General features: G+C 42.7%; 1 protein-coding gene across 15 annotated transcripts in view; it reads left to right on the top strand.

The window, feature by feature from the left end:
* Positions 1-16,151, top strand: part of wnk1b (WNK lysine deficient protein kinase 1b) — a 103,856-nt gene that overhangs the window by 69,703 nt on the left and 18,002 nt on the right. For 11 of the 15 annotated variants that reach the window (XM_070548984.1, XM_070548981.1, XM_070548980.1 and 8 more), the window contains exons 5-13: positions 4,957-5,045; positions 5,326-5,465; positions 5,570-5,649; positions 5,725-5,907; positions 6,064-6,133; positions 6,223-6,416; positions 9,828-11,261; positions 13,986-14,090; positions 14,621-14,695. In XM_070548984.1, coding sequence (XP_070405085.1) covers positions 4,957-5,045; positions 5,326-5,465; positions 5,570-5,649; positions 5,725-5,907; positions 6,064-6,133; positions 6,223-6,416; positions 9,828-11,261; positions 13,986-14,090; positions 14,621-14,695 — 2,370 coding nt within the window. The remainder of the gene's footprint in view (positions 1-4,956; positions 5,046-5,325; positions 5,466-5,569; positions 5,650-5,724; positions 5,908-6,063; positions 6,134-6,222; positions 6,417-9,827; positions 11,262-13,985; positions 14,091-14,620; positions 14,696-16,151) is intronic. The other 4 variants (XM_070548975.1, XM_070548976.1, XM_070548988.1 and 1 more) reach the window with 4 other exon arrangements.

The raw sequence follows: 16,151 nt of genomic DNA, 5'->3' as shown, positions 1-16,151 counted from the left end.
CGTCATTGGCGCTTTAACTCACCTAGTAAGACATCGGACTTTCGTGCAGAAGACCCGGGTTCGATTCTAGATGTGAACATAGTTTATTTAGTTTCTTTTTTACATTAATGGTATATTTTTTTACAGTAAGATGCCCAAATTTTTATTTGAGACTCGCCAAACGGCATTGAATTCACAGATAAAAAAGATGTGGGTTCAACTTTCATTTTGAAACAATTTTTCAAGCAAGGGAAAGAAATGATCTGAGCATGCAGGAGGACTGACCCATCATAAACCTTTGTCGGCTGTGCTGAAGAGAAAGGTACAGAACCAAATTATTTAATTAATTAGCTGCACGTTGTCCTGTCCTCTGTCCTCCGACACACACACACACACACACACACACACACACACACACACACACACACACACACACACACACACACACACACACACACACAGGACTGTCTCAGCTGCTATTTTTGTTAAGGAGTGTGCACGTACAGCATGCGCACCTCGTGCACGAGCCTACTATTGAAGCTGTCGTTACGCTTTTGGCCTGAGGGGGCAATCGCGAGCATAAAAATTCAAAACTCCGTAAAATCCCTTTAATTCATTTTCATTTGAAAGTTTCATAAGGGTAAAGTTTCTGATCTAATCCTTGAAGTGCCCATCCACACTATCTAGTTGACCCAATCTTAAGTGAAAAGATTTGGATTTAGACTTCCTCCCCTCCTCTGAGCAACCCTTTGATAGAAAGAGAACTGTCTTAAATCCTTCTACTATCTTTCTGTCTGAATCCGTCCAGTTAAATGAAATTCAGATTGTATGTTTTCAGTCACGTGTCCCAGCCATCCCTCACCCTCACTGTCTGTTTCTTCCTCTCCCTTAAAAATTGGTGATAACATCAGTCCATAGAGTTACTGTCCTGCATGTGTTTGCTGTTAGTGAGGCGATGGGATATGCTTAAAGCAGGACAGTTCTCCATCTTTAGGCTTGGTTTTTCTTCTTTCACAGAAAACCTTATGGTGCCTCAATCATCTGCTTCCTTTAATTTGAGAGAAATAAAACCAGGTCTTCAGCCTCTTTCTTCACAGCCACGTTGCATTTGATTAGTAAAGTGTAAATGCATGGTTTCTAGAAGTGGGACAGATAGATTTTTTTCCTTTTATTCTTTGATAGGGAACGTACCAGCTTCCTCAAAGCCAGAGAAATACCTCCAGCAGACTCGGATGTTCTCGTGGTTGACCCTACATGCACCTGCACATTTTCTCTGAATGTTTCTGTTCAGGCGGATTGGTTCAGCATCTGCAGTGATGCGGACGCTGAGCCGATCTGTCGTGGAGAAGAGGGAGCTGAGCCAGAAAGCCAGGCTCTCGATTTACCGGTCGATCTATGTCCCAATCCTCACCTATGGTCATGAGCTTTGGGTAATGACCGAAAGAACGAGATCGCGGATACAAGCGGCCGAAATGAGTTTCCTCCATAGGGTGGCCGGGCTCAGCCTTGGAGATAAGGTGAGGAGCTCGGACATTCGGGAGGGACTCGGAGTAGAACTGCTGCTCCTCTGGATCGAAAGGAGTCAGTTGAGGTGGTTTGGGCATCTGGTCAGGATGCCCCCCTGGGGAGGTGTTTCGGGCATGTCCTGCCGGCAGGAGACCCCCGGGTCGACCCAGGACACGTTGGAGAGGTTACATCTCCAATCTGGTCTGGGAACGCCTTGGGGTCCTGCCGGAGGAGCTGATGGAGAAGGCCGGGGAGAGGACGGTCTGGAGCTCCCTAGTTGGGATGCTGCCCCCGCGACCCAGACCCGGATAAGCGGAGGAAGACGAAGTTTCTGTTCTTCAGACAGGCAGAAATGTTCAAGCAGGGTCAGGTCTGATGGGAGTGTTTCTGTGTTGTTCTCCTGAGTTCAAGTCCAGACTAGGATATAGTTATTCTGGACTTCATAGTTTCCCTGAAGCCACCTCTGTTTCCTCAGAGGAATTTTCTGGATAACTCCACTGGTGTTCTGTGTTCATCTAACACAGAGTAGCAGAGGTTTTACCTTATTTTAATAACAGTAACCGACAACTGGTGTGACACCACCAAAGCTCTGACGAAGGTGACCGGAAATGGCGGAAACAATCAGCATAATAAGGTAAAACCTCTGTTACTGTGTGTGTTCGATAAGAACAGAAAACCAACGGAATTAGAAAAGAAACACATGACGAACATAACAAGGAGTTTTAAAGAATTTTCCGGATGTTCTCATTAAAATGACCGCTTATGGCAGCCATCCAGAGCACTCAGTCTCTTTTTAACCCTGGTCTGCTGTATGTCTTTGACCCTGTCAAAGAAATAAAAGCACGTTCTAACAGAATAAAGCTGCCACTGTAGGGGTGATGTTAATGAGAGGATACTCAGCGCCCAGTTTCCTCCTCACGCTGTTGGGAATGTTGGTGCGAGTGGTTCAGGTGCCCAGCTGGGTGGACTTGTGTCTGAGGCCCGATGGGAGGAAATTACATCAATGTAAGGTTTCTCCTCAGTCAACACTTCTGATTACTCAGTTTAATCTAGCATCCAGTAATTTGGGGATTAAAATCGACTCATCACTTAATCTTGACACTCATGTAAATACAGTGGTGAGGTCCTGTTTCTTTAACCTGAAAAGACTATCCAGGATCAGGCCTCTGCTGTCCAGAGCTCATCTGGAGTCTGTGTTGCATGCCTTCGTCCTGTCTCGGCTGGACTACTGCAACACTCTGTATGCTGGTCTGGCCCAGTGCACGGTTGCACGGCTCCAGTTTGTGCAGAACTCTGTGGCTAGGTTCCTGACAGGCACTAGATGTCGAGAGCACATTACCCCAGTGCTGGATGCTCTGCACTGGCTCCAGGTAAAATATCGAGCTCAGTTTAAAATCTTAACTCTCGTTTATAAGGCCCTCCAGGGCAGTGCCCCCTCGTACATTACTGCGCTTTTGAACAGGTATGCTCCATCTCGGTCTCTTCGCTCAGCTGAGCAGGAACTTCTGGTGGTCCCCCGGTCGAAATTTCGATCGAGGGGTTGTCGTGCTTTTTCTATTTTGGCTCCAACTCTGTGGAACGAATTGCCACTGAGCATTAGGCAGGCACCATCCCTTCAAGTCTTTAAGTCTCGTTTAAAGACTCATTTTTATCTGATTGCGTTTCAGCGCTAGGGTCACTTGAATTGCCCTAACATTATGGTTTTAACTATTCTTCTTTTAACCCAGATGCTTGATTTTATTTTGTCCGACATTTGTTTTTTTATTGATTGGTCTTATTCCGATATCTCTTATCTGTAATAGTGTTTGCTTGATATTTTATGATTTTATGTTTTTATCCTGCTTTTATGCCCATTTACTGGGAATGTTTTTCTTTTAATGATGTTGTTCAGCACCTTGGGCTTCGGATAATGTTGTAGAAGGTGCTGTACAAATAAAATTTGATTGATTGATTGATCCAAATCTAGTTAGTGGTTCCAAACCTGTTTTTAGATTTTAGACCAAACTCTTTAGTTTTGTTGTTTTATTTCTCAGATTTAGTATTTACTTAGCCTTTTCTGTGGTTTTATCGTTTAAATAAACACGAGCTACACGTGTTTACTTGGCCTAATTAGAGATAGAAGTGCTGTAGCATCTGTCCAGCCATTCCCTGTGGGGGCAGACCTTTTAGAGAGAAAACGAGAGAAAACGTGTAGACGTCTCATTGTTTTAAACATTTTACTGATGTTTTCGTTTTATTAAATAATGGCTGGTTTTACCTTATAACTAAAAATCCTTCTCTGTTTTCTGTCAGGCATGTCTGAGAGACCAGACAGGGTTTTTTAACCAACTGTGTTGTTGACTAGAATCTGTGTTTTACCCTCTTGAACATTCCTAACTCCCAATTAACCTAAAGCAAGTTTTCTCTCCATCCCTTTCTGCTTATGTCAGTCCTAATGCCATTACACCCCAGTCACTCCTAACGTTGTTAGACCTCTGAGCCACTGGTGTGTGTGTGTGTGTGTGTGTGACACAGAGATGAGGGTTATATAATGACGAACCGGTGGGTGAGCCAGAGGAAAACATGGGAGGAAGAAGAGAAAAACAAGAGGAAGAGCAGAAGGAAGTGGTGACTTTGGGATTGAGGGTTAAAATGAACAAACTTGGTTAATCAACAAGTGTAGACAGAAGTCTTTTGTTGTTCTTCCTCTGGTTTCTGACTGCTCCTTTGGTAAGTTTCTATTCGTCTCTAAACAATCCGTATCTAGTGTGCTTAGTAACTCAGATTTCTGCTGCTTTGATGATCGTTTGTGTTCTTTAAGTCGGTGGGTGCCTTAGCCGCTCACTTTGTTTCATTTAACGAAACAGATATTTTCATAAGATGCTATTTTATCGGCTTACCTTCAGCACAACATGTCCTTGCTTTAACTGTCAGGACTTTACACAACTAGAAGATTTAACGGTGAAACAAACAATTGGTTTTGCTGACAATAACACACCGACACACATCTAGCAGCATTCTGTGTGTTTGTTGTTCCCAATTACTTAAACGCAATAGAAATGTATGAAAATATGGGATTTTTTTTTACCCTTCTGCTGTGTGAATGTGTGAATGCATATTGGACTTCATGTTTTTCTACATGGGGTCTTTTCTCTGTTTATTATTATTCAGCAACAGCAGCTTTATTTGGTGTCGAACGCCTGAGTGGCTGATTGTGTCTGTGACTGTTATCCCTCTAAAGGTCACTCGTGACCTCCTAAATTCCTTCCGAGAGGTTTTGATGCATTATTCACTCCTTCTGCAGGGTTTACGTTGGGATTCGATTACCTCGGGTCTCCTGTAATAATTGTTGGACTGCATGTGTTTAATGTAGTTGATGTGTACTTGAGTACCAAACGTCTGCAGAGGCAATGCCCGCCTGGATGAAAAACTACCTTTGTGTTAATCTCTAGAAGCTTCCCTTTTCACCGTTCCTTCATTTCTCTTGCCTAGGGAGTAAAGCCAGCCAGTTTTGACAAGGTGGCCATTCCTGAGGTGAAGGAAATTATAGAGGGCTGCATCAGAACAAACAAAGATGAGAGGTGAGTCACAAAAAGAACTGGCTTTGGAGGTTTTGATGTTTCCAGGGTGATTTTATTTTAACTTTCTTCGGTTCACCAAGTGTTTCATGTTCTAAAGGCCTTCTAATATTGACTAAATGAACCATAAAGTAACTCCAACAGGTATTAAACATGTTAGGTGATGTCTTCTTTGTCTTTTTCTGGTAGTAAACAAGTCTGATATCGGCTCAGACCAGCGTGTGCTCAAACATCTAGCATAAAAATGTGTCAAGAAGTCATTAAAAGTATCCCATCTCTCCAGGTATGCCATCAAGACTCTGCTGAACCACGCATTCTTCCAGGAAGAGACGGGGGTCAGGGTGGAACTTGCAGAGGAGGACGATGGGGAAATGATCGCTATCAAACTGTGGCTCAGAATAGAAGATGTGAAGAAGCTGAAAGGCAAGGATTCGTAAACCTGTCGAGCATTAACTGTTCTGATTTCAGTGTGACAGCTGTTACGTGCTGCCTTAGTGTCAGTGGCTGACCAGCAGTATTTCATACAGGTAAATATAAAGACAACGAAGCCATCGAGTTCTCCTTTGACCTCAACAAGGACGTTCCTGAAGATGTGGCGCAGGAAATGGTAAGTTCAGGAAAACGAGGTGAACCGGTTTGGTTTTCTTGGAGGTGAAGTGGCTCGTGTCTTTCAACTCCCAAGGTGGAGTCTGGCTATGTTGCTGAAGCGGACCACAAGACCATGGCCAAGGCCATCAAGGACCGCGTGTCTCTGATCCTAAAGAAGAGAGAGCAGAGGCAGCTGGTGCGGGAGGAGCAGGAGAAACGGAAACTAGAGGCAGAACAGAAGCAGAAACAAGAGACATTCAAAGCTTCTCAGTCTCAGGTTAGTTGGTGCAGTTGGGTATCGCCGCAGCGTTTAGTTGTGTTTTTCCTGAAGTCCTCTCTTTGTTATCTCTAATCCACACGGGCCTTATTCTGTGGAGGTTTGTAGATTAATTCACTAAATCTGATAATCCTGACCCTTTCTGTGTTCCTACAGTCAAAAGCAGAGGAGCCGGAGCCGGAGCAGCACCTGATCCACCACCAGCAGACCAGCGTTTCTCACACATGTGAGATGTAAAAACCAGAAAGTCTCCTCCGCAGATGTCCTTGTTGCTTGATTTAGTTTGTTTAACCAAAATGTTTGTTTGTTTCTCAGCTGAAGGGGGCGTGGACAGCGGACAGGGCTCCTTGGTTTTCTCCTCGGACTCCCCCCACCTGGGTCAGCTGACCATGTCTTACAGCTGTCCCCCCTCCTCCCAGCCCCCTTCCCAGCCCCAGACCCCTTATCCCCCAACTCCCGCTTCTGCGTCGCAGCAACACCCAGGGTTTTCCCAGCCGCCGCAGCCGATGGTAAGTGACACTACTTCTGTGAGCTGTTGGATGTCTGTCAGCTCGCCGACGTGTTAGACACGAGTTTGTCCGTTTGAGGTGTTGTAGGCTGCAGTGAGTTGGAATGGAGTTTGCCGTGTTTGGAAGTGGAACTGCTGGAAGAGATTTAGCATTTTGAATTTAAAAAGGAGGAACAGCGATGCATGAAGTGTGCAACATTTAACTTATTCTAATAGACATTTTAACCAACAGGTAATCCAATCAACTGGTTCTTTTTTTTTTTACCCAGTTAGCTCGTTATTCACTTAGTTACCGAGCAGGTCAGATTGAGTCGGACATCTTTTCTTCAACTTCCAAGATGTTGCAACTTTTTTTTTCCGACATTTCAGAAATTTTATAATTTTCTGTCCACAAACTCTCCGTGACTGATTAGAACAAGACATTTATAGTTCTTTACTTACATTTTATTCAGTTGCTGTTTTGTTTTCTAACTTCAGTGTTTTGATTCTTTCGTGTTAAATGTTCATATAGTGAAAGATCAGGGATTTTAGTTCCTTATTTAGTGTTTGTTCTGATCACAATCTCTTCCTGGACAGTAAACAACTAGTGACGAGTCAAAGTACGGTGAGATGATTTTTGGTTCTGGTTGACGGTTGGGCCGATCGAGGGTCAGAGGCCGCCGGTCTTAAGAAGCTAATCGGGGTTTGACTCTTTCGCGGGCCGTCGTTAAGTAAAATCATGCAAACCATCAAAAGTTGTTTGGAGTCCACAAGGTTCAGAAAGTAGAAGATCTGTTTCCTTAGAAGACCTTCTCAATCCGTTTGGAGCTCTGATTTTTATTTATGGTGGGGTTTTTTCCCCCCTCCTGATTTAAAGGGGATTTTTATTTACCATTTTCTTCTTTCCAGGTTGTTTTTCTTTGCTGTTCTTGTATTTGTTTTTTTTCTATTCTTTAAAAGAATTGTTTTTACAAAGAAGAGTTCAGAACGTTTCTCTGTTGCCTTAATTTGCTGCTGAAGTGAGCAGATTTAAAGGCGTCCTTTAGAATTGGTTCATTTATTTTGATTCTAATGTCATTTTTTCCACACAACTGAAATGTTGATTTGTTAATATTTAAACGATTTATTTTTCTCAGTTAATCTGGGTTTCCCACTGCCCATTCTGTCATGTTCCCTTTCAGTAACTTTATTTTGTTTGTTGTTTTATGTTGGTCTCACCTTCTTCCTCCCCCCCCACACCCCCTCGGCCTGCAGCCTGTACCACACGGCAGTCGAAGTCGTAGCATGTCTATTTGCATCCCCCCATCCTCGTACTCCTTTTCTCATATTCCTTCATCTTTGGCGGTTCCTCCAAAACGGCCCGCCTCACCTCCTCCAGACCTGTCCTCCCACACCTCCGCCACCTCCCCCTGCGTACCTCTCGCAGCTGAGAGGGACACTTTTGCTGGCCGCCTCTCTAAAGCCCTGGAGACGGTCCTACCCCTTCACTCCGCCTCTTCTCAGCCCAGGGCCAGGCAGCGGAGGGCCAGCCTGCCTGCCCTGTTCTCCACCCCTGTAGGTTCACAAACGCAATCCCCAGTGGTGGTGAGAATCAAACAGGAAAGAGGGGAAAAGATGTGGAAGCTTTAACGCAGAAATTATTTTATAGACATTTTTTATTTGACCTTTATTTAACAGTGAAAAAGAGATTAAAAATCCCATTTTATCACAGAAAACACAATAAAGGACATTAAAGTGATCAAATATATAAACTCCAAGGAGTCAAACAACATACTCATGAGTACATCAACGTGAGTCTACGAAGTGGTCAGATTAGCAGAAATCATAAACAAAAGAAAAATCATTTTAATGATACTTTTAATCTCATTCAAGCTGTTTACGCTGCTGCTAACAGATTGATACACTTATATAAATGGTAAACAAAAACAGCTTTCCTTTTATTTCTCTACTGTGCAGAAAACAAGGAACAGGAACACGAGTATATTTTTATAAAGGGGTGAGCTAGCACACCTTGTTAATATCTAATGGCGTAATATTAGTAGAAATTTTTATTTTATACATTTTAAGGAGACAATTTGAAAGTTTTTCACATTTAAAATCACTTTCTTGAGCCGGTATGTGCTAAAATGACCCTTTACAGAGTAATGAAAGGCCACCCAGCCCCTATCTCCCCCCGTGGCCAAAATTTGTGCCGGTTCCGTCTGTTGGACTTAGAAAAAGATGGAGGTTACATACCTGGTGCTGCATTCTGCTTCTAGCAGTTTTCCTGCATGCTTTAGATCATGAACACAGCTGGTTTGTTTAATTTAGTGATGAATTACTTCTGTAGACACTAAGGAAGGCTGGGGAGTCGTTTCAGCTTTTAGATTAAGGTGTTAAAAAGACAAACGCACAGCAAGAAGATAAGTTTTGCTTTTGGATTTACAAACAGACACTAGGGGGTGCTAAAAGCAAGCCAAAACTGCCTAGTCTCCCTTTAAGTTTAAATTTTCTGCTCTGATTAGCAGTTTTTGTGTCAGGCTTCACAAAAATAGGACAGTTTTACTTTCTGAAATGTACATAACAAACACCCTAATACAGAGGCTAAAATCAATAAAATCATCCACTTTTCTTTAATGGAGCATTTTTTTTTTATTATTATTATTTTTATTGTTCTTTCAAACTTAATACAGAGAGGTTTATCCCAACCCACATGTGCTTTGGGGCATTTATTTCCCCAGAACTATCGATGTTCTTTCCAGAACTGCTTCAGATATTTCCATCGTAGCGCTCGTGTTCCAAAACAACGAGATCAGATCCATCTACAACGTGTAAAAAGGGAATTACGATGCTTCCATTTATCTTTAACTCTCTCTTCCTCTTGTAGGTCATCTTGTGCTCATGTTAAATTCAAACTGAGTGTCACAAGCCATAATTATGCTTGTTGGTACAGAAGTCTAATATCAGTTGCATCTACAATCAGAAAACTGCTGTTTTTCTGTTAAATAAACAAAAATCAAGCCAAATTGTGACGTAGGGTGAAGTTTTGTTTCATACATCATTCCAATGTTGATTCATTAGAAAATCTCAGAAAGGTCAACATTTTTCCTAATTGAAGATGCATCTGAATATTAAACTCAAAGACGACATTTTGTGTTTCTTTTAAAGCTTTTTACATTTTTTCTCATCTGTGAGCTTCTGGGTCTCTCCACCTGCCTGGCTTTTGTAAGGTCTGTCTTTGTGCTGCAGCTGTACCGGTGTTTGATTTGAACCATCTGTTTCTTACCTTTCTTACTGGCTTTTAATTTGAAGGATGAATATAAACCTTTTTAATTTGGTTTTCTTTTTATTTCCTACTTTTTGATTCTAATTTCTTTATTTCGTGTGGCCTTTGCTGTCGATTTGTCGTTCTCTTGAGCCTTATTTTGAAATCCATTGTATTTCGTTGTCACAGCAGCATTCAGTGCCACACCCCTTCAGTGGAGGAGCAAGCTCAGGTGGAGGAGGCACAGGAGGGAGCATCCCTCACCCAACCCATCCAGAACCTCCAACTATTTTCTTCCCTCCCATTCCTGAGCGCCCCATTTCCTTCTCGCCTCCTCCCACTGGGCCTCCAAAGGGCTACAACACCCAGAGACGCAAGAGCACCTCCATTCTCGAAGCGCATACCCGACACTTCCAGCCTGCCTACCCTCGCTACGGGAGCAACCTTCACCCCTTGGCGGGGATGGACTGTGCTGAGACTCCTCCTCTCTTTATGCTCAACCCCAGCTTTGCAGCAGCAGCTCAGAGACTCGGCGCTGGGGAACCTCTGCATCTACCAGGACAGTCTGATCCAAGTCTGTATGGGTATAAAGACATGAGGGCTGAACACGAGGAGGCAGTTAGGCGATTAAGTCTGAATCAAGCTGCCTTATTGGACCATTATGAAGCGATGGCGTATGGAGGATATCCCATGACTGCTCATCAGCTTGGCCAGTTGAGTTTCCACCATCAGAGGCAGGCAGCAGCAGCAGCTGCTGGTTTGGGCTTTGACTCTGGTCCTCCTCCTCAACCAGGATTCTTGCACCCCCACATTCTGCAAAGAATGAGCGCACACAGTCCAATACCTCCATCCTTCACACCCATGACTGCAGCAACAGGTGGCTCTGTTTCATCATCATCTGAAGGATGCTACCCACCACAGCATGCTTCCTCCTCTTCCTTCCCCATTTCTGCACCTCCAGTTATAGCGGATGCTCCTCCACCTACTGGAAGTGTCTTTGAGTTCCATCTAGCTGCTGCAGCTGCAGCCGCCGCTGGGGACCCTAGCCTCCTGGCATCCAGACTTTACCGAGCCAGAAGGAGCTCCATGGACCTCCCCCTGGAGGACAGCTCTGGGACAGGGTCTGGTGGTTCCGGATCATACAGTCGTCTCCAGCCAGTGACAGAGGAGCTGTACGCATATGTTAGTCCAGAGCTCCCATTACCACCTGGAAACCTTCTTCTTCACCACGCTGTTGGAACCTTGAAGGACAAAAGTCCCGAACCATCAAGTGACTCTCTGGCTTCCTCTGATGCCGGAGAGTTCCAGTCACCCCCTCCTCCACCTCTTCCCCCTCCTTTTGACTCCTCAGCAGCTCAGTCCATCCCTCGCTCTTCATCCACTTCACATTATGATTCGTCAGGCGGAGTACTTCATGGGGATCCCCAGGGACATCCGCTGTCGGTGCAGCACTTTTTTCCCCCCACCCCGTCGTCCGACCTCCCACTTGGGAGCTCTACATCGACTCAGCTGGAGTCTCTGATGCGGAGTGCCTGGCCTCGGCACGGAGGGGTGATACCAGCCCAACCTGACATGACGTACCATGAGTCATTGCTGGCCATGCAGGCTGCTAACCCCCCTCTGGTACAAAGTTTAGACCTCAGAAATACCCGCCAAACCTCTGGGTTACTTACTAAATTAAATCATTCAAGGGGCTTCTTTTATACTGCTATACAGGTTTAAAGGTATTGCTGAGGATTTTTCTGAATTTCAGGAAAGAACCAACCTCTCCACATTTTGAAAACATGCGCATAGGACAGAACACTCCGCTATCCTCGTGCACGCTCGGTTTGCAAGTAGCTGCCGGCCTTGCAGCACTTCTAGCAGTAATCTGACATGAATTTCTCCAAATAGCACGCCGAACTTTAGCTTACCTGTCGAGCAGAAATCTGGCAATGGAGGCGTCTTTGGAGAGCTCAACTTTCGCTTTCAGCGCACGCTATCGTTGAGAAGAGTCTCCTAATAAACTCTGGTCTTATTTATCACTTCGGGGGCCTTTTTCTTCTTATCATAGACTTCGAAGACACATTTTCTCTTGCGACTCTCAGCCATTTTCTAAAGAACCCGGTGAGAACAACTAGGAATGAAGGCATATTGCTCTACACGTAAACGGAATGAGCACGCGCAGGAAGTGAAAGCCAACCCAGGAACCAGCACGTACGACGACGGCGTTGCGTGAAAGCTTCGCCAGAATTATTTACAGTTAAGCATTCTAATGGTTCAGATGATCCACCTGGAAGAAAAAGATCCTCTACTTTACCTTTAAAATGAACTAAAGGAATGGTTTAGGATTTTTAATATTCTAAACGCACTCCTAACCATTCGTTATGGTTTTCCCCTTAAGGTCATCAACCACAACGGGAAACGGTAGAATCCGCTAAGTTAGACGAATCATTCCAAGAAGTAGCTTAATTGAATTACATTTAGTAATCTGACCCAGAGGCGGTATTACAAATCCCTGTTGTTTTACCCCCCACCCTTGACCCAACCCCCCCAAGCTATGCTTATTTGTCATCCTGTAGTTTCATTGTGATTTTAACCCCCTACAGTCAAATCAGCACCACAGAGAGAGTCTCACGGTCTACCATAATACTGTCTGACTTTAGGTGTCCTTTCAGTGTTTCCTTGCACTGGATGGAAATGTACAATGAGCTCAATGGAACGTGGCAGTCAAAGCTAATTTAATAGCTTACAGAAGATGACACAGCTCGTGCTGAATCTGGAAAAGACCAGAACATTTCATTTCATGTCTAATATAACAGTAATTATTGTTGATTAAACATAATAATCACTATTCAAAGTGTAGACTTTGAGATGTTCTCTGGTGGTAAAGCTTTAGACGCGGTCTAAGCCCCCTCCATGCTGTTCATGTTTTGATTTTTTTAGTCAGTACTGAGTAAGTAATCTTTTGTCTGTATGTTCATATATGAAAGTATATGAAAAATGTGTGTTTGTATAGGTATGCAGATTCTCTGTTATACTTACATTTTACTCGTACAAGTTCAAAGTCTGCTAAGTCATTAGTAAAGACTCAAACATGTGCTTCAGAAAAGATGAACGTCTTAAGTAAATACAAATTATTCACCATCCATCTAGGCCGAGGCTTTTAATGGGATTACTGAAGGGTAGTAAATCTGCAAGACTTTGTTGATTTGTACGAACAAACACACAGAAACATACAACAAAAACTGAGAGGGCTTAGACACAGTAAGCAGTGTAACCATGTAGAGATTCGTGTGTTATATTTGTGTTGGAAAGGCTGAGCAACCTGGCTGTTCAAAGCCTCTCTTTCATTATTTTCAGGCATGTTATGTTGCCATTTCCTGTCCAGACTGAAAGATTCAAAGATCACATTGAGCAAATTAAACCCTTAGAATGCTGGTGTTTGTTCTTCTATCGCTTTGATTTACTTTCAGCCACCTATTGTGACTGCACTTTCTTTAGATTCTTGTTTTTATTCAAAAAATAATAATTCAACATCAGTTTCATGTTTTTGTCTTGTTTTAATACCGTTTTTTGTACGGAGTTTGATTTTGTGAGCCTTTTCTCTGTTTACATTGTTGACCGTGGTGTTATATAAAGGTAGGTAGTGTCCGGTGCAACCTGCTGAACCTTTTTTTACACTTTAAAGTTTCATGTACAGCGTTGCACGCAGCCTTCTAAGGGTTCGTTTAACGTGTCCTGTACGCTGGCGTTCTTTAGAACCACAATCAAAACATTTGTCATCAGAAATGACAAAATCTAAAGGTTGTTCAAATATTTTAGGTCAGTTTCTCCCTTTTTTGTTTCAAGAACCACTTTTGAAATTATAGTCAGCCAAGATGAGGGAGGGTAGGTCAAACAGCAGGAAGTGCTTTAACATCTTCAAACATAGTTTTACATTTGTCTGTTTTAATACTGTACAGTACTATATTATGTAACCCCCACTTATTACTGCTGGCAGTCCCAGAAGTTCTTACCTGCATGTTTAAACTCCTACTGACACCCTGCCTAACCCCAGTACTGTCCTGTACCGTTGCTGTATATGGATACAGTAGATGTTGGTGTGCATACGACTGTTGCTGGATGGATTAGTGTTGTCTTTGTGCATGCGTGCATACACAAGACGAGGAGCTAGATCACTTGGAAGTACCTTGTGTTTGCACTCATGTCTACATTTTTGTGTTGGAAGCTACAAACATTGACTGATTGCTTCTTATTTTTTTCTTCTTGATATTTCTTGGTTTCTCACCTGCATCTTCCTTTTGTTTCTGCTCTACACCACACCATCTCTCTCTGTTCTTGCCTTTCTTTGAATCTGTTTCTTAGCAGCCGGTCCAGGTCCAGGTCCAGGTCCCCACCCCACAGCCTGGCCCCAGACCCCCTCTGGTCCCAGTCACCACCCAGTCTGATCTCCCTGGGACATCACAGCAGGTAAGAAAACGACCCAGAAAACATTTAATCATCCCACCTCCTACCTTGTACCATATATGTATGCAGAAAAACCTCAACCACATATTAGCAACTATTTACCATGTTTCAGAATGAGACTGTTTCCTGTTCTCACGTAACCCACCTCGCCTGCTGGCGGTGGTCGGAGGGACCGGTGGCGCCTGCGTACAGCAGACTCACCTCTGTCAGTGTGCCCCAGGGCAGCTGTGGCTACAATGTAGCTCATCACCACCGGGGTGTGAATCTGTGTGTGAATGGATGAACGACTGATTGCGTTGTAAAGCATCTTGGGGGGTTCCAGGACTCTAGAAGGTGTTATATCAAATACAGGCCATTTCTCAGTTTAAATAAACTAGAATGTATTATTTTGTTAGACTGGCAAACCCAGTCTGATTAAATTAATCATTAAGGGTTTCATATCATTATTTTTCCCTAGGAGTCATTGTTTTACTCGTTTATTTTTCCCTACCATCTGTTTTCTCCTGACACTGCGTTCTGTGTCTTCCTTCCAGGTTGTGTCATCTAGTCAGAGTGGTACATCTCTGCAGAGCCCCACACACACCCCTCTTCCACAGGCAACCGCACAGGTACTTGTAGTATTTATAGAGTCAGGTGTTTACTAGCATGTGCTAGGTCTTCATTAGAGCCTTGTTGTTTAAAGATGCTACATGAAAGCACGTGTTGGCATTCAATTTTATGCTTTTATGCACATTTACAAAATGGGAATTAAGGCTGGATGAGATAGAAAAACACATATCAATAAATTCATATTAATCAATATCATTAATTCTTGATTACTTAAAAAAATGTAGAATATATATTTTAAGTGCAGCCCTGACCATTTACGTCATTACAGTTGGTTGTGTTACCAGACCTGGTTTTGATCGATTCTCTGCAAATTTAGCAAACAACTGTTGTTGTTTTTATTGATTTATTTTATTTGGTTTGTTTTTTGTTTTAAACTTGTAAAAACAAAAATGTTGCCATGCTGGTGAACGACTGTAACCCCTTTTTTTTTGGACATTCTCCTCTTCTCCATTTGCTGTGACATCTTGTTTAAGTCACATGCCCTGTTTTATTGTCCAGCCTTAATGAGAATACACAGTGGGAAACCTGCATAGTCTCTAAATGTGTTCACATTTTAGTAAAAACACAATGTGTTTTGTGAAAGAGGTGGCAGATGGGATTTGATAACTTTTCAAATGTTACACACCTTGGAATATGCAAATTAGCAAATAAACTAGAGGCAATGAAATGAATGTACTTTCCTTTCATAAAGTTTGTTTGTGTTTTCTGCGTGTTCTGCTCACATCCACAGCTGAGTTCATTTCTTTTGCTTTTTTATCTTCCTGTATCTTACCTGGTTATGGTACCGCTGCCTGTGGTTGACCGTCGGGTTTGTTTCTCCGTGTTTTTATTTTATTTTTACATTTGTGTGTGTTTGTGTGTAGTTCTTCAGCCCCTCTCCCAGCATTGAACACCTTTATTATTTGTACCAAACAGCTCATCAAACTCTAGTTCAGGTATCACTGTGTCTGGTGTCACCATAATCAGGTGATTGTGTTTCCATTGTTGTGTGTCTGTGCATATGAGCACTGTTGAATGTAGTTGTAGATCCGTGTGATGTTTTTTTTTCTTTATTTCATTTTTCATTTATTGACATTAAAATAAAAATACAGAAAAAATTACTACAAGCCAAAATGAAAAAGGGGACAGAAAGAAGAAAAACCTATGTTATCTTCAATTGAATTGAATTGAATTGAATTATGTTATCTGCCCCTTTAAACTAAAATAACATTAATACAAAAAAAATTGAACAATATAGTTCCTGGACTGGTTGGCCCACACAATCTCAACCCATGAATCGAAAAAACAAGAGAAAACGAGTTACACAGAGAGAAGCATAAAGTTGTAGACCTCTATACATACATATATACACAAATGAATACATAGACTTGTTTCCTTTTTTTTTCTTTTTTTTTCTTTCATCCCCCCAACCCCCCTTCCCTCACACATTTATGTAACGGATCTATATAGGTTAAT

The sequence above is a fragment of the Nothobranchius furzeri genome, chromosome 1, assembly GCF_043380555.1.
Source record: "Nothobranchius furzeri strain GRZ-AD chromosome 1, NfurGRZ-RIMD1, whole genome shotgun sequence".
NCBI lineage: Eukaryota > Metazoa > Chordata > Actinopteri > Cyprinodontiformes > Nothobranchiidae > Nothobranchius > Nothobranchius furzeri.
The sequence above is the reverse complement of the archived record's forward strand: the minus strand, read 5'-3'. Positions and strand labels throughout refer to the sequence as shown.